General features: G+C 38.2%; 2 protein-coding genes across 10 annotated transcripts in view; one reads left to right on the forward strand and one right to left on the reverse strand.

Moving 5' to 3' along the window:
* Nucleotides 1–1,205, reverse strand: part of VPS37A (VPS37A subunit of ESCRT-I) — a 33,677-nt gene extending 32,472 nt beyond the window's left edge. For all 3 annotated transcript variants that reach the window (XM_086380669.1, XM_086380667.1, XM_086380668.1), the window contains exon 1: nt 768–1,205. In XM_086380669.1, the coding sequence (XP_086236795.1) occupies nt 768–892 (125 nt within the window). In that variant the 5' untranslated portion in view covers nt 893–1,205. The remainder of the gene's footprint in view (nt 1–767) is intronic.
* CNOT7 (CCR4-NOT transcription complex subunit 7) lies at nt 307–16,326 on the forward strand. 7 transcript variants are annotated; one of them, XM_086380674.1, is made up of 7 exons: nt 307–417; nt 2,921–3,130; nt 4,979–5,172; nt 8,731–8,892; nt 10,404–10,548; nt 12,862–12,972; nt 14,709–16,326. In XM_086380674.1, exons 2-7 carry the CDS (start codon nt 3,014–3,016, stop codon nt 14,835–14,837), a joined length of 858 nt encoding a protein of 285 aa, XP_086236800.1. In that variant the 5' UTR covers nt 307–417; nt 2,921–3,013; the 3' UTR covers nt 14,838–16,326. The 7 variants fall into 7 exon arrangements, with proteins under 7 accessions (XP_086236800.1, XP_086236799.1, XP_086236803.1 ...); XM_086380673.1 differs by lacking the exon at nt 307–417 and adding an exon at nt 1,260–1,443; XM_086380675.1 differs by lacking the exon at nt 307–417 and adding an exon at nt 1,470–1,601.
* The last annotated feature ends 1,952 nt before the right edge of the window (nt 16,327–18,278 follow it).

Below are 18,278 nucleotides of genomic sequence, written 5' to 3' on the forward strand. Positions count from 1 at the left end.
ATACCTGCAATAAAAACAGCTGAAATAATCTGAATTGCAAAATATTTCTAACCTGACCACGCTGAAAATGAACAAAACGAAACAAAAACAACGCCAGCAGAACAATCAAAATGACTTGAAGGTAATTCCTGAGTGTAGGAACAAGAATCTCAAAGTGAGAAATGAACCCACTGATAGTTACCAGCTGCGGGGAGGTGGGTTAGAATGAACAGGGTAAATCTATTAGAGACTTAAGAGGATTGAGTACGTTACTCCCAGAAGAGAACTCACTTATGAAAACTTTGTTTTCCCCTTCCTTTAGGGTTCAAAGTTTTTTCTCCAAAAATAGTCCACTATTCGTGAAACTTGAATTGCGAAGAGTAATCTCCTTTTTAGCCAAGTATAGTATTTTAACAATTCGGCCAACGCGGCAAACAGGTGGGTAAAAGGAAATGGTGAGGAAGCCGGGCAAAGCAAGGCACACTGCAGACAAGACAGGAGACAGACTGCAGCCGGCAGCGGTGTGTCCGGGGAGATGAGGGAAGTCGGAATTAGGGGAGCTGAGCAGTGGTGGGGGCGGGAGCGGGGGAAAGGGCGTCCCGGAAGAAATCCTGAATGTGGGTCAGGGACGGGAGAGCAAGCGTGAGACCCAGGACCAAGAGAGATATGTCCAAAAAAAAGGGCGGCAGCTGGCGGGAGTCGGCCTGAGGAGCTGCGAGTGTGGTTAGCACCAGCCCGCCCTCCCGCCCTACTTTCTTCCTTCGGTCGGAGAGGCAGCGGCCAGTCACCTGGAGTGTGAGTTCCGGAGGGACTCGATCAGGCGCTGCTTCTGCTGCTGGAGGCTGGTGAGACCACCGGGGGACCCAGCTGCGGAGGAGGAGGCGCTCTTGGTTAGGGGGAAGAGCCAGCTCATCCTCCACGGGTCCCCGGGCCGAGGCCCCGGAAGGCTCTGGCCTGCTTCTCCCAGCGGCTCAGCCCGGCGGTTCTCCAGCGACAGAGGAGGAGCGGGCAGGAACGGCTCGGCCCAAGTGCTGGGCAGCCGCGTCTTCTCTAAGCCGGCCCGGCGGGGGGTCCTCGGGGCCGGGGGGGCATGCTACTGTCAGCGCAGCAGCTGAAGAGAAGGGAACTCGCAGCTCGAGGCTGGCGGTCCGCGGCCCTGACGCCCCAACCAGCCAGCCAGACAGCCCGACCGCTTTAACTCTCCACCGCCTCAGCCTCCGTCACCTGCGTGCCCCGCCCCCTCTGCGGATGGCGTCATCATCCGGCGCCCCCGCCCGGACGCGCGAGAAGCGACAGCGCAGCGCGGTGCGGCGAAGCTTCGGCTCCCCTTTCCCCCTTGCCGGGCGAGCGGTGTCTATGGGGCACCCGCCGCTGCCCCCCCCGCTACCGCCACCGCCGCTGCCGCCGCTGGGTGCTGTCTCTATGGCGAGGAGGAAGAGGAGGAGCGCGAGCTCAGCGACACAAGTAGATCTCGCGTCTACCTCAGACTTGGGGGGGGGGGAGGGGCGGGTTGGGGAAGTAGGAAGGGGGCGGGAACGACGAACCTGAGAGGGCGCGCGATGGCGCCAGCTGGAGCGCGGCGGGCGCAGGGACGGGCCGGGCGGCGAGTGGCGGGGGGGAAGGTACTTGGGGCTGGGGGGTCTGTCGAGGGGGTGGCGCGGGGTGATGACGCGAAGGCTTTGTACCTGGGGCTTCAGTGGTGCGGGACGGAAATTGGGAGTGGAGGGCGGTGGCCTAGACCGTCAGCTCCTCGCAGTTCTTCTCGCGGCGGGGCTTGGGATTCAATCGGGTTCCAGTCAGTGGTTATCAGCAGCCTTCGCGCTGGCTCTCTGCCAGGGAAGAGAGTTATCTGTGACTTGAATCTGTCTGTACTGTCCTCGCGTTTCGTTGGGAACCCGCTGTTCGGAGTTGGCTACCTCCAGTAACGAGAAGGCCTCTGGTGCCTCTTCAGGTCTTCTGGAAGTGTAGTAGAGAGCGAGGTGGAGGAAAGCAATGTTCAACGACAGGGCCTTTCCAAATTTTGTGTGTGTGTGTGTGTCTGTGTGTGGGTAACCGAGTGAAGTGGGTTATAAAGGGAGTAGCCCTTCGATCTTCGGTTTCTGTTCTTAGAGCACTCGAGGTTACATTTGTGACTGTAGAGTTATAAGAAGAGGTCACAGCTCCCTTTTACACTTGTCTGTTGTGGTTTTTTCAAACTTGTGTGAAAAGCGAAAGAGGATCTGGAATTTCCCCGCTTCAGAACCAAAATGTTGGTCTGAACTGTTACCATGAAACCTGTGTTTGTAAGAACCAGAAACGTGACATGTGTGTTTGGTAACCAGGGAAAATGCTCGGATTTTTAGGAAATTAGAAAGAGTTTGAAATGCAGAGACTGTCGCTTCCCTTCTTTTTCCCATCAGCAGTTACAGACATTGAAACAGTTTCTGTGGCTATTTATTGCTCAGAAAGAACTTTTTAAAAGAAAAAAATTATTTACTTTTGGCCCCTCTCATCTGACCTAAATAAATTCTGGTAAATTTTGTAGTTAAATCAGACTTTGAATGTTCAATTAGGAATAAAAGCAAGTACTAATACTACCTTTGCCCTAGTAACATCTGATCTTGTCACGTGTATCAGTATGTGACTTTTCATGTTTACCTGAAAAGGGATGTCTTTATAAAGTTTTATTCAGAGAGTGAGTTGAATTCAGAGAAATTTTTAATTAATGGGAAGTTTTTAAAAATGATTAGTGTGTATGCAGAAAACAGTTTTTACCTAACATTAGAACCAGGAAACCTGTGTTGTCCTTTTCCTCCTACTGATTAGCGGTGTGACTTTAGACAAGTCACGTCCTAAACTTTGATTTTCTCATAAATCAAAGACCTCAAATAAATATCTCTTAGGTTTCTATCACCTCATTCTGTGATTCAGATTCCTGGTATAACTGATTCTTATTTTGCAGGTACATAAATAAAGGATAAAGTATTTACAGAACAAATCTTCAATCAAGTATAACATTTTGATGCTTGGCAGCTAAACTCCTTGTGCCCTCACTATGCCAGCAGCAACTGTAGATCATAGCCAAAGAATTTGTGAAGTTTGGGCTTGCAACCTGGATGAAGAGATGAAGAAAATTCGTCAAGTTATCCGAAAATATAATTACGTTGCTATGGTATGCCTATGAGCAAAATCTTTAAAATGCCTTTTATGAAAGAGGATTTTAAAACATCTTGAATTCAACCCTTCTGGTTGATTTTTTTTCTAGGTATTTAATGAAAATAATTTTGTCAATGACCTCCCAACTGAAGACCACCAAGAACACACCAGTAATGTGACAAGTTGGGTTTCTTACTCATTGCATTGAGGGAAAATGCATTCTTAGTACCATGGGGTTATTTGCATAAGCTAGTGTTGGAAAGACCTTCTAGGAATTGGGGTGTGTGGCAGTGGTTTTAGGGAGTGAAGAAGTGGGGCTCAAGCTGGGGTAATTCCACGATAGGATATCTTAATGAGTCTCAACTAGAATGAGAGAAGACTAGAGTGAGGCTAAAGCTGTAAAGAAGCAACAGTCACTCATTATTTAAGATAGAAGGAGGTTTGATCATGTTTATGGTTTGGACAGTGTGTGTGTTTTTGCATATGTTCAGTTATGATTACAGACTGGCCTTGTCTGATATTACGGTGTTTAATTGTTTATATTCAGCAGAAGACCCATTGGGACCTAGCTATGAATGCCAGGTCTGCTCCTAGCAACACTAAGGCCTGATACTAATACCAGATGGAGCTCCTAGATGTCTTTCTCAAACAAAAAAATTCAGATCTCCCAATGAAGCATTATTGATCTGTAGTTTTTTGTTTGTTTTTTAATTACCAGTGGAGTTCCGTGAACACACTGTGTTGTTGTTAATCATTTCTAGTTTTGCATATACTGTTCACTCTGCCTAGCCTGTCTATTCAATTAACTAGTTTTTTTGGTTCTTGGGCACTGTCTGTTTTGACTTCTCTACTGTATTCTAGATATTAGCTTCGAGAAGAAAGAGCTTAGTATCTTAATCATCCTTTCTCCCCCCAACACTTAGCATGATACGTAGCATCCAATAAAGTGGTTGTTGAGTTTGACTGAATTTAGAAAAGTTTCCCTTTCTCTCCTTCATAAGAATTGAAATTTAGGTTTTGTTCTTAGTTTCTTAATTTGAATTTTACTACTAAAATGACATGTTTATTTTCTTAGCACATTTAATACAAATAAATAAATATGCTTCTTTTGTGAGGGGCAGGTTGGTTGGTTAAAATATGAATATTTGAATGTACACAGATAATGTCCTATTTAATAGATGTATTTTCTTATCCATAATTAGAATGAAGTTATTTTTTCCAGTAGAAATTCATAGTGATCATTTATTTCTCAAATGAAAGCAGTGACGACTTTAGACATGTGATAGCATTCTACAGGAATGAGTGGTGGCATGCAGTCTTTAAGCGTGTGCTTTCTCTGGAGTGTAGAGAGTATTGTTTTAGGCCAAGAAAGTAGGAGGGTTTTGGTATTTATCTAAATGCTTACTTCAGAAAAGCAATTAAAAAGTATGGTACAAAAAAAAAAATAAAAAATAAATAAAAAAATAAAAAGTATGGTACATTTTCTAGTCTTTTTAACCGTCTTCATTGGTTTTAATATTACAGTACTGCTAGCATAGTTTCACATACTTGTTGAAAAACATGAATTTGTAATTTTCTTCTTCTTCCTTCCTCGGGAATAGAGTACTTAGTTGCATTTATTATGTGTACATTATACATGGTAATTTTTACTGATATGATATTTAAAGTAAGATGAAGTCATTAAGTTTGTGGTTTTATCGTTTTAAAAAGTAATACTCTTCTAGTTAAAAGGTACATTGTAATTGAACATGAATTGTGTAGAATATCACCCCAACAATGTGTACTCAAAATTAATTATTCTAGGAATTTTTGGATTGTGGTTTCGACCGTTTAGTAAGTAATGACCCTTAAAACTATTTTACAGGACACCGAGTTTCCAGGCGTGGTTGCAAGACCCATTGGAGAATTCAGGAGCAATGCTGACTATCAGTACCAACTGTTGCGGTGTAATGTAGACTTGTTGAAGATAATTCAGCTAGGACTGACATTTATGAATGAGCAAGGAGAATACCCACCAGGAACTTCAACTTGGCAGTTTAACTTTAAATTTAATTTGACGTAAGTAGGAAATAAATTTAACCCAAACTTGTTTTTTTTTAGTTTAATTTTAGACATTGATTTCCATCAGGTACAACAAATGAAATTTGGTATTGCTACCCTGGAAATATTTAAAACCTAAAATTTCAAAACTTTATGTTTCTTCTTTTTATTATGGGACAAAAAAAAAATCAGGATAAAGAAGACTTAAATTCAGATACTTTGAGTTTTAGAGCTGTTATTTTAAAAGCATAACTGCCACTATTTTGAAATTTGGAAAACTGGGTTTTGAAAATATTTTTTGATAGAAAAAAGATAACTTTACAACATTAATTTTGCTTTCAAACTTTGTGTGCAATTTGAAATATATATGTCTTTGTTGTAAAAGTTATCCTTCTCATGAAGAGATTCTTATTATGGTCATAGTCCATTGTGTGAATAGAAGGCTCATCAGAGGTGATAATAAGATCATTCCTAGAAACTTGGGTGCATTTTCCTTTCAAATCAGTTATCGGGTCAGCCCAGCCCACAGAACCACTTACAGGTTACATATGGGAGAAGTATTAGTATCCTTGAGCCTGGTGTTTCTTTTAGGAAACAATTTGGAATCTGAATTCTAACTCAAGTCCTGGGTCACAACCCAGTTTCTTTACTTACAGTACTTCTGTATAATTGGTAAGAGTAGTCTTGATAGCTTAGGGAAGTTTCCAGTGTTTTGGGGTGAGGACAGATTGTTTACAAACTGTAAGATGGGGAAATGCTGAATACATTTTGAGTATGTTACTATACTGCAGTATCCTTCTGTTTGACAGTCTCTGCTTGTTTCATATGATCTTACATCCAATTTGCAAAATAGTAAATGAAGCTGTAGGACAATTAATGGTGGTAGTGGTGGTGGTGGTCAGTCCCTTCAGTCTTGTTCAACTCATTGTGACCCCACGGACTGTAGCCCACCAGGCTCCTCTATCTGTGAGAGTCTCTAGGCAAGAATACTGGAGTGGGTAGCCATTTGCTTCTCCAGGGGTGTCTTCCTGATCCAGGGATCAAACCCAGGTTTCCTACATTTCAAGTGAATTCTTTATCATCTGAGCCACTAGAGAAGCCCCAGTTGATGGTAGTGCCGTTTAAGGACCTCTGTTCTCTGTAGTGTGATCCTTAGCATATATAAGATCTAAAGACAAGCAGGGCTGATGAGCTTAGAGGATAGTGTTGTCAATGGTGTAATAGTATGGCTTCTAATTGCATTATGTTTAGCCTGACTCTGTTTTCACTCTTTTGGATTTAATAATATACTCTCCACAACTTTGTCAAGGGTGAAAGGTACTTATCTCTATTTAAACTGATAATAACCTTGTATAAGTCCTTTAATTCTGAAAATTCCCTTTATCTTTTTCCCGAAAGGTAACCCTTTTTAAAATCGGTTCTCTACCATTTCATTTGCTCTGTGTTACTTTTTTCCCAAGCTGATCATCAGAACATTGTTCTGTACTAAGGTAGTGCTATGATCTCAGTATATGAGTAGGAGGTGACCTATCAGGGTCTCAGTTTTGGTAAAATAGACATTTTTCCTTTCTAGAAACATCTTTGTTCTTATAACAACTGCTTTGTTACTGCGTTTTTTGAAAGACATTTTTCTTCTCGTACATTTTTTCTCATACAGAAAAACTCATGCTGTAGTTGATTGCTGCCATTCATCCTAATGTTAATATCTTGAGAGACCTTTAAGGATGTAGTGAAAAATATTATTTAAATAGAAAGGGTCAGTTGTAAAACCAGTTCTACCTAATGTGAAGAAAGAACACCATGAATCTTGGATATTTTGAAGAAAGATGAAAATTGACTTTTATTGAGTTCCTAGAATGAATGTGTCAGCAGTGGTGCTAGGTCCCAGGGACATAATGTTGAGGAAAGTTGGTCATGGTCATTGTAACTCTTCTGCCTGCTTTCTATTGCTGAAATCCAAGAATTAGAACTGTTAGGTACTGATCAGTGTTTGGGAATTTGCTCTAAAGTGAATTTAGACTTGATACATACATGAAAATTAAAGTAGAATATGATATTTGATCATAAAACACCAGAGTACTCATCCAGGTCTCTCTCCTGGAGATGGTGATCCAGTATGTCCAGGTGTGGCACTTGTGAATCCATATTGTTGACAAGTTAATGTGAGTGATTATTATCATTGGGCGTTTGGGAAATACTGATTTAAATAGTGCAGTACTCCCTGGTAATATACCATTGAACAAAACAGACAAAAATCATTGCCCTCTTCAAGCTTAAATTATGATTAAGAGAGAGATCATAAAAGTAAAGTGAGCATATGGCCCAGAAAATGTGAGCCTGGAGAAGGAGTCTCTTATGCCTTTGGTTGGTTATAGTTGCTAGAGAATGTCTCTTAGTGAGCATCTGGGCATGATGAGTGAGATTCTACTTGTTTAAAGTACATGTTTTTGTATAACAAGGACAGTAATATCTGTTGTGTAATTGAAAAAACTTGAATTGGGTTTATTCAGATATCCTTTCGAAAGAGTTTTTTGGCATAATTTTCCAGGGAATTTTGACTTAAGATTAATTGTTGCAATTCCTATCTTTAAATACTTCATTTGCTAGTTTTATTACTTTTCAAAGGCAATATTCCTTTTGCCTTAGTTTTATTAAAGCTTTTATAGAACTTTCTTTTGCTAAGTGGTAGAAATCAGTATTCTCACAATTTTCAAAGTAAATAGAAACATCCAGGGGCACTGCATGAAATACTTTCCATTCTTGGAAACATACCTTCATTTTGATCACTTTTTTGATTTAATATAGTATTTTGGATACCTGCGTGCTTGTGCTTATAGATATTAAAGATGGTTTTCTTTTTGGCTTAAGTAAAATCTTGAAAGATTGGCTTATGTTTAGATTTCCTGTCTTGATTTTGAAAAGTAATCTTCTAGGAGTAAAGCTGTTAGAAGGAGAAAGTAATGCTGCTCCAGCAGAGTCTTTCATTTTAAACAGCTTCCTGCTGATTGGAACTGTTTGAGAGGCTCATCGGTAATGAGAGGAAGCAACTCCTCCTTCGTTAAGAGAGTGTGGTTTAACGCAGGCACAGCAGGAGTTTTCCCTTCAATCTCTTTCCCTTCTCTCTGCTGAGAGCCTGGGAGACAGACACAGGCTTCACCCCTGTGGCTGCGGCTCTGTTTGGCAGCATTAAAATGGCTGCTGAGACTGAAAGTCCGGATAAGAACATGTCTGTTACTCTGTGGTGGTAGCTACGGTGAGTAGAGGACCCTGTGTTTTTTGTTTTGAACCCAGTTAAATTTACTTAATTTGTGAAAGGCTAATGAGATGGATAGTAAAGATTAAAGTCTCACCATTGGACTGTTTCACATGATAATTTGCTGTATGAACATTCTTCTAAAATTAGGTTGACCTTTGTATTTCAGTCACATTTACCTTCCATATATATGAAATGTTGGAACAAATGGACTCAGGCCCATTCTCTCTCGATATTTCTGGCACTGTAGTTGTAGATGTCAGTGGGAGAAACAGTTTGAAATACGGCACTTTTGAATGTTGTCTTTCTTTTTCTCCTGCCAGGGAGGACATGTATGCCCAAGACTCTATAGAGCTGCTCACAACATCTGGTATCCAGTTTAAAAAACATGAGGAGGAAGGAATTGAGACCCAGTACTTTGCAGAACTTCTTATGACATCAGGAGTAGTCCTCTGTGAAGGGGTCAAATGGTTATCATTTCATAGGTAAAAGATTACATTGCAAATGGTATTTGTGTTACACCATTTTCTAGCTGCATCACACTTGACTTGGGTCATGGTGTCAGCATTTCGGGCTTAGTTCAGCAGAGAATTGGCTGCCATATAGCTCAGCAGGCTAATGTTGGTCTCCTTAAAGGTTTATTTAATGATGTGGGGTCCATTTCAGTCTAAGGGAGACAGCACTGCATAGTGGAAAGAGTGTAGGCTGAAAAAACAGACCTTGGTTTAAGTCCAGCAGTGCCATTTGGCATCTGTGTTATTACATAGGTTTATTTATTTAATAAATAGAGTTAACATTGCTAAGCCTTAGAATGAAAAATTTATTCATCAAAAAAAGTTATTATCTACCGTATGTCAAGCAGTTTGATAAGATTCTAGGAATTAAGTTACAAAATAGGCTACAATCTCTGATTTTATTGTTTATATCTTGATATTCCTTACGGTTTCCAATGTTAAAGCTTTTTTTACCCTCTTTTTAAAGTAAGAAGTAAAACTCTAAACACTGAATAGAAATTTTATATGTACTCTCACTTTAAAAGGTATGTTAAATAGCCTTTCTCATCAAATATTTAAGTCCCAACTATGTGTCATAAGGGAAAAAAAAATTCAAGATGTGACACCTGCCCTTTAAAGAAGTGGAGAAAACAGTGCATGTGCTTTAAATGGTGGTGCAGAAAACAACTTGTCTGTGAAATCTGTGGGAGCGGGGCTCTTGGGGGAAGGCATCATGTGCGAGGTCTTAAGGAAAGATTGATAGGGAAGAGAAGGGGTGTGACTGTGGGATGGAGTGCAGGGAGGGATAAAGCTGTGAAAAAGCCAGACAGTAGGGACAGGATCTTGATTTGAGAATGTGGGAACTGGCTGTTTGTTCTCTAGATAGTAGTTCTCAGCTTCACTAGCTTCACTTCTCTCATGTACAACATTCCCACTAGTATCTCTGAGGGATTGAGACAGGAACAAAATTTTGACGGAAGAGAGTATTTCTTTATAAAATTACTTAAGTGAAAATACTTTGGTAGGGAATTTACTGTTTGGGTTTTTGAAATGTATGATTGTATTATATAAATGATGGGAAGATAGGCATTATTTTTGTCTTCTGATTGCCAGTTTTTTGCTATCTTTGACATTTTTGCCAAGTCTCCTTTCATCTTTATTTTTTGAGACATCTGCTGTGGACAGTTTGATTTTAGAGAGTTCTCTATTGAAGGATCTGCTAAATAGTAGTTCAGTGACTACAGCCCTAGGATAGTTGTAGAGATTTGTATATTAATATTCCTGATTGATGATACTTATCACTGTCTGTGAATGATGGCATTTCCTCATTATAACTGTAAATGTATTTATTTTCTCTCTTCTTTTGTGCATTTTTTTCTGGTTCATTTCTTTTTTCCTCTCCCGTTTACGGTGTGACTCACTTAAAAGTTGTATTGAAAAAAAATGTTTTTTTCACAGTGGTTTTTATGGTCCCTCTTCTGTATTCTTTAACCCTTTCATAGTGGTTATGACTTTGGCTACTTAATCAAAATCCTGACCAACTCTAACTTGCCTGAAGAAGAACTTGACTTCTTTGAGATCCTTCGATTGTTTTTTCCTGTCATTTATGATGTGAAGTACCTCATGAAGAGCTGCAAAAATCTCAAAGTAAGTCTTTAAATGGTTTTATTTGTAATCAACACGCTATTCAGAGTGGGTAACTGACTTAAAAGATGCTAGGTTAGATGTTGATTTAAACCTTATATTTAAGTTTTATATTAAATGCACATTATCTGATTATACATTGTCATCTGATTCCTTTTTTGCATAAAAATAGTTTATAAGAAATCCTTATTCAAAGCTTCATTATGTATTTGCAGAATAAGCTTTAGCAAGATTCAAACCAAAGATCATATTCTTATCATTCTTTTGCCACGTTGAATATGAACTAGCACAGAATCTGAGTCTGACACAGAAATGCAAGTTCTCCCTGTCTCCCAACACATAATCAACACATGTAGGAGGAAGTCTCGGGACCATCAGTGTACAGCTAGAGTCAGTCATGTAGCAAAAAGAGTTTCCCCTTCAGCTTATCTTGGAGGTTATATTCTCAGGTCTAGTCATAGGGTCATGTTCCTATAAAGGGATTTTTTTTCTTTTTTTTTCACTCCTCACTACCAACCCATGGACATCATCTTGTTAGTAGTAAGTGCTGGTAATTGGGTAGATCCTATCTAAACAGCAGCTTACATTCTGATGCTTATTACCATGTGTGTAATGATTTGTTACTTCTAAGCATTAATTCTTTCAAAAAGGAAGTGTCTTTATCAGGAAAAGTGCTCTTAATTTTAGAGTGAATTCACTGCTAGGGGTACAGACTCCTAAAGAACATAGTGGTTTTTGTTTTTACAATGTGTTAGTGCTTAAGCTGTAACTCAAGAAAAACATTTACATAAAGTTGTTGCTTCATAGAACCTACATCAAGGCTGATCAAGTTTTCTCCTCCTTGGCTTTTTAGAAGTGCAAGGAGTCATACTTTTAGGAGGTGGTGAAACCTTAAAGAGTTTTATGTAGGAAGAAATAATTTAGGAATTGACTTAAGGAAGCTTTGCTTTTGACAGATGAACTGAAAATCCTGAGAAGCAGTCTTTGGGCTGAAGTTCCCTTACCTCATTACAGGATATAGCATACAATCTGGGAAGTTTTTAAGAAATACTACTTCATGTTTGTAGCACCAAAGAAAAGCAGAATTCTGTGCAATTTGAATAGACTTCTACTGTGACTCAGGTGAACTTACAGTAGGCTGTCCTCATGTCTCTAGACAGGATATCCCCTGAAAGTATTGCATGCTGAGAATCCAAGGCCTAAATATTTTTATCTGGCTGTGGAAATACTCTTTTTAAATTTGACATGTCTGAATAGTGACAGTTTCAGCGAACAGAGCACCAAATTATTATTCATTACGTGTATGGTGTTGAAAATTTTCTGAGCATATTAGACATTCTGAATATGCCCTGAGTAACTGGAAGTGTTAAAATTTAGGTTGATGACAAAGGTACTTTCTGACGTATAGTCAACCATACTGAATGACTACTCTGTTGCTCTCCTGAGCAGCTGCTAATGATACCTAATCCTTGTGCTGTTTTTAGCCCTGAAGCAACTGCTGTGCAAAGCACTGTTTCAAGCTGTGATGTAGAAAAGGACTAGTTTGCTGGTAGAGGCCTTAGCAGTTTAGAGAGAAATTTCTTTGTGTGAGTTTTGTCGTTGGTCCTGATGTTTGTTTCTTTGCTTTCTCTTCTCCCATTTTCCCCTCTTCATTCTCCTTCCCTCTTTTCCTTCTCTATTCTTTCCCTTCCTTTCTTTCAATCTCATTATCTTTCCTTTCTAATCCTAGCAGTATTTACACAGGTGGGTGTTTAGCAGACCCTTCTAAAGGGTTATATTCTTATAACAACATACTCTTTTTCTTTTTATCTAACAAAAACTGTAGTCAAAGATTGATTAGTCATAACAGCTTTGTTTTGTGCACATTATTTAAATGAGCTGTTTAGGGATATTTAGATGAAACTTTTTATATGAAGCTTAAGAAAATTTATAAAGTACCTGCCTACAGTCCATTTTATAAAAATTGATGGATGGAGAGATGGCCTGTGAGTGTACTCAGTAAACATTAGCCTGTGTTACCTTGTATATGATCTGGTGCCCCCATATCTTGAGGGAAATTACTTGCCATCACATCCCTTAAAGGGTATGATGAAGATAAATTTCCCCAATTAAGATCTCATTTTCTATTGAATTATAAACATCTCCCACATTCAACAAATGCATCAGTGATTCACATTCTCTTATTTTCTGCTGATCTTCATAAGGTCCATCTTTATTGAAACTCATTGCTGTTTTGATCATTGTCTATGTTATGTAATTTTTGAATCCAGATGTTGCAATGTTTTTCTTTTGACAAGCAATTTTTCTTTCTTGTAGGGTGGTTTACAGGAAGTTGCTGAACAGTTAGAGCTGGAACGGATAGGACCGCAGCATCAGGCAGGATCTGACTCACTGCTCACAGGAATGGCCTTTTTCAAAATGAGAGAAGTATGAAGACATCAGTGCCTTTTTCTCAGTTGGTTGTTAGGTTGAGAACATTAAAATATAATGGCAAAAGTTTCAGGGGCAATAAGTACATACTAAGTGAAGATATAATTACAGTTGCCATATAAGTCATATCCACCACACTTGAATGAAAGTAATCAAAAATGAGTCATCTTGAAATGCAGTTCAGAAGGAAAAGAAGAAAATAAGTTCTTAGTAGAATACGAAACTTAAACTACCTTAGAAATTATGTAGGTCCAACCATGTTATTTCTTAGATGAGGAAGCCGAGGCTAGAGGCCAGTAGCGTTTATCCAAGGTTATATACATTAATAGGGGAACTCCAGAGTACTTCCTGTTAATCACATTAGCGTTGCTTCTGTCAAGTCAAGGGAAGTCGCTCAGTCGTGTCCGACTCTTTGCGACCCCATGGACTGTAGCCCACCAGGCTCCTCCACCCATGGGATTCTCCAGGCAAGAATACTGGAGTGGGTTGCCATTTCCTTCTCAAGGAATCCATATAATTAAGTTTTCCCTGGCACTGTCTTTTCTTAGGTATTAAACTGTTGCCGTACTTCAGTACTTTGAGGATTTACAGAGTAGGACTCAGGCTGTTTAGTAGATTCTTACAAAAAGGTTTTGAATTCTAAAGAGGTTAAATAAATCTGAAATAGTAGGTAAGTCAAAAATCATGTTGGGCAGACATTCCTTAAGAGGCAAAAGGCAGAGAGAAGTTCTTCAAGTATAAAGAAGTCAGTTACAGAAAAGTGAAATTTAATGAATCCAAGTCTACTCTTAGGTTAAGTGATGGGCATAGGTGTACTTAATAGATAAATGGAAAGAAAAGAAAGCCAGTTATGTGAAAAGAAAACAGTGGACATTTTTGCTTACAAAAACGTTTTCCTTTTTGCAAAATACTGTAGAATTCATTAGAGGATATCCTCTTAGACATTAAAGAAATGACTGAGGATAATTCTGGGAATTTAGAACTTTTAGTAGAAATATATTAATAATACGTGTAATAGGAAGCATATAGCTATTTTGCCAAGTGGTATTGATTCAGAAGTGATTTGGACTGTGTTCCTGACGAGTAAATATTTTGTACGTCTTCATAGTGCTCCATTAGAGAATTACAAGACAACCTTTTGCGTTCTCAGCTTTGCGTTTAAAAATACGCCTTGATGGTTTGGTTAACAGTGGATTCTCTGCTATTAATTTGTTATCTTTATTTTTCTTGGCTTTATTAAGGATAATAACCTAATGTGAATGTTCAGATTTTGCTGTCCAGACATGTTTGGGGTTTGTTTTTAGCCAAAAGTCTTGGCCTTTCACATAGACTTAAGGCTACTTATAAACCTTAGCCCCTTCCCCAACCCATTATTGGCTATTTTTATTCATTCTCATGATTAAGTATTATTAAATTAATGGACTAAAAATGCCTGCCATTTTTCCATTTTACAAATTCTCATAAAATGGTCTGAGTGTTAATAGGAAAGGCATTGTGTTTATATAGTTTTTGGTAGTCTTTTTCTTTGATTTCTTTTGAACTCTGTACTTCTTAAGAACATCAGTCTTATATGTTTAATTTAAATGTGTGGCTTCAGAGGAGCACCATAGATAAGAGCTGTCATAGTTAAGGAATAGTCAGTACTTACATTGATGAAATAATAAATTACCAGTCATACCTTTTGGTTAAAATTATCTTTTTTTTTTTTTTTTCCTTCCAAAATTCCTTTTTAGATGTTCTTTGAAGATCATATTGATGATGCCAAATATTGTGGTCATTTGTATGGCCTTGGTTCTGGTTCATCCTATGTACAGAATGGCACAGGGAATGCATATGAAGAGGAAGCCAGCAAGCAGTCATGACATGAAATAGTTCTCTTATTTTTATTTTATTTGAGATACACACATGCTTGTATATAGGTTTTATCTCTGGTTGAATCCCTTGAACAGTAGACATTACTTTTTTTTTTTCTTCATAGCTTATTTTTCTGCCTTTCAGCACTAAGTATCTACCATTCCTATCTCAGATCTTAATAAATAGAAAAGTATTCAGGTTCAATCCGGCCTTAAATACACTTGTTAGTAGGCGTGTGTGAGTGGGGAAAGCTACATGGTATTGAATACTTTGATAAACTTCAGCTACTTGAGCTTGGTTTGTTTTTTTCCCGTTCCTAAATTAACTAGCACTGACTGTAATTTATTTCCCTGTTTCATGTCTCCCTTCCATTCTGCAGGAGTTTTAGCTATTTGAGATTGTGGACCATCAATTTTGCACTTTAGAGAGTGATTCTGTCTCAAATCCTCTGTTTTATCAGCAGTTTTGGTTTTCCTTGCTCTTTGCTGGAAAAATGACCATCTGCCAACTTTTACCATATTTACTTGTTTTTGACCCATGGAATATAGCACATGCACTGTGCAAATGGTTGAATCAGCAGGACTACAAAAAAGAAAAGACAAAAAACTACTGAGGAGCTTAGTAACTGCTGTTTCTGTGCATAGTAGTTAATCTTCCAAGCACATCTAGTGTCTGTCCGTTTCTAATTGGCATGTGTGTAGGCTGCTCTGTGACTGAAGTGTTTTTCAAACCAGCTTTACACCCTTCAGGAAAAATCCTTTGTGATTGGACATTTAATGTCTGCCGGGAAACTGGTACCCAAGATGTTGAAGCTGCAGTTATTTTATGATAGCACACTTCCCTTATCTGCTTCTTTTTATTCCATCTCTGTTTACCCTTATTTTAAAAAATTTTAGAGCCATATTTACAATGCTCTTGATTTGTTGATTCCACAAATCAGTTTCATTCAAATCCAAAGATTGCCAAGTCTTTAGGTATATTTTGTACCAAATTAAATTACAAAAAATTTGAGCTTTCATAGTTGCTACAAAGATAAATAATGGAGAAATTTGGTGCAAAACAACATAATATAAAATTATATATTTATTAGCTATATACAGTATAGCTAATAAAACTACCTGAGGAGTGTAATGCTTGTTTATTTTTTTGTGTATATCTTTGCAATCTATTTTATATATATTGACAAAAGAGACTGTGAAATATTTAGCCATGTGGAATATGTGACCAGACCAGAGCATGCGTAGGAAGGCATTTTGGTAATAATTAACTGCCCTGAAATGACGGACTACAAGTTATGATGTGTGTCATCTGCACTTCACTCGGTAATATTAGCAAATCTCCAAATGTTAGCCACATTCGTTTGTTTCCCTTGTATGTTGTTTATTCATGATACTTCAATGCTGTAACTGGGTGGTCCTTTTTAAACATTTGCAAAACAGAGGGATTATTTGTTTTTAAAGCTTTTGTAAATAAAGGCTTCAGAAATGTTTTCTTATATATGTTGGTGACTGGTAATTTTGTTTTAGAAATATTTGGGATATTGTGGGTTTTTGTTTTTAAATATCGGCAACTGAACAGAACTCAGTAATTTCATTTACTACATGATTTTTAATGTCTTAATTGAAAAAAATCAACCTGAGCCTTCTTCACGACAACAGTGTTCACTTGTTTTTTTTATGCATACCTCTACCAAATGTTAAGACTTGACTTCCGACTCCCCTTTGCAGGGATGCATTTATTCTGAAAGATAAAAGTAAATGCATTTGATCTAACTTACTGTGGCTTCCTTTTAAAGTCAATACAGCAGGTATCTAATTGGTTTCTTTTTCTTTTGATCTTCACTTCCTTAAAAAAAATAATTACAAAGATTGCCTTTTGAATAGCCGTGTAGTTTGTATCCATTTTGGTTTCAAGAATTAATATATTTTATAACTTCTAAAAGAAGAGCTATGTAATCCTCACTAAATATAGCTTTTGGATCAAAGATATTTGCTTGATCATTGTTCAGTGTTCCTAAGGCATTAATTCTGGACTCACCATATTCTGTTAAATCTACTAGAGCAAGAGTCAGCAAATTACGGCCCATCAACCAAAACCAGCCTGCTGCCTGTTTTTGTCTGGCCAGTGACATGAGAATGGATTTTATAGTTTTTAACGGTTGGGGAAAAAAAGAATATTTCTTGATGTGTGAAAATTATATGAAATTCAAAGTTTAGCGTCCATAAATAAAGGTTATTGGATTGTATCCACATTCATCATTTATGTGCTGTCTGTGGCCATCTTTCCACTTAAGAGGGAAAGTTGAGTGGCTGTTACAGAAACTGCCGAGGGCATTCTTAACATTTCACATTTTCGCCTGGTGAGCTACAAGTCAGTGACAGAGATGATGACCCGACAGCAATTGTTATGCCATGTGAATCTCCGTACCACACATTTTATTATTTTTTTAGGTTACCAATTTATACCCACTGTGTCAAAACAAGAAAAGTGCACTTTGAATGGTGTGCTTTTAAGGCACATTGGAGTGTGGATTATATTATCAGATTACAGTCACCTGTGACACTGTAACTGCCTTAAAAAAAAAAAAAGTACAACATATGTTGACATAACCAGACTAAACATTCATCACAATATTCCCAACTCATGGGAGAGAAACAGGAGAATTAGAATTAAAACTTTTAAAATGGCGTATCTTATAACAGCAGAATTTTCTTCACAAAAATAAAGCTGCAACCAAAGTATGTTTACAAGTGACCCACTTGTTGGCTAAGCAAAGCCGTTTACTGATGGTGAGTTATATATCATGTCTGCGGTAGCCCAAAGAAATACATCCAGAGAAAAGACCGACAGCTTTCTGATGAGAACAGTTCCTTGAAGAGTGGGACACGCTGTCAGCAGTTATCTATGGCAAACAAGACATGATGTTGAGTGTTTTTCATAATGAGTCAGATGTTATCAGTACTGCCCAGCTGTTCTTCACTTTTGAGAAATCTGTGCTAAGTTTCAAGTAACCAAAGAATTTGTTTTAATTCTATTAAGAGTCTGGAATAACTACAGGTAATATTTCACACAAGTAGATCACTAAGTCGGTACAAACTGAAGTGGAATGGTATAACTGATGGTGGTAAAAGAAGCATGGAGCAAGAAAAAGTTTAGTTGATCAAATCTAAACACTTGTGACAATGTAAGGTGTTTGGTGGGGACCCGTTTCACTTATGTCATACACCTCTTTTTTCTTCTAACAAGAACAGTATTTATTAATAGCTGGTGTCTTAAACCCCTGCAAAGACCATGTAGCAAAAGCATAAACAAACCAAAAGACCATACCTGAAATGTACATATGTGTACAGACTGTCCTTTTGATTCTAGCTGTTCCAGGGCTCGCTCATATCCTCTCCTTCTTGCCTAAGTAATATTTTTTAAAGAACTTTAAAACATGTTTGCATGTT

Source organism: Bos grunniens, chromosome 27, assembly GCF_055505025.1.
Source record: "Bos grunniens cultivar Pamir isolate PY7600 chromosome 27, Bosgru_T2T1.0, whole genome shotgun sequence".
Lineage (NCBI taxonomy): Eukaryota > Metazoa > Chordata > Mammalia > Artiodactyla > Bovidae > Bos > Bos grunniens.

Bases quoted from the DNA above. Each gene is read 5' to 3' on its own strand.
- CNOT7 (XM_086380674.1), top strand. From the start codon at position 3,014: ATGCCAGCAGCAACTGTAGATCATAGCCAAAGAATTTGTGAAGTTTGG. The intron at 3,131-4,978 runs GTATGCCTATGA...ACTATTTTACAG, and splicing joins AATATAATTACGTTGCTATG to GACACCGAGTTTCCAGGCGT. The intron at 8,893-10,403 runs GTAAAAGATTAC...ACCCTTTCATAG, and splicing joins AAATGGTTATCATTTCATAG to TGGTTATGACTTTGGCTACT.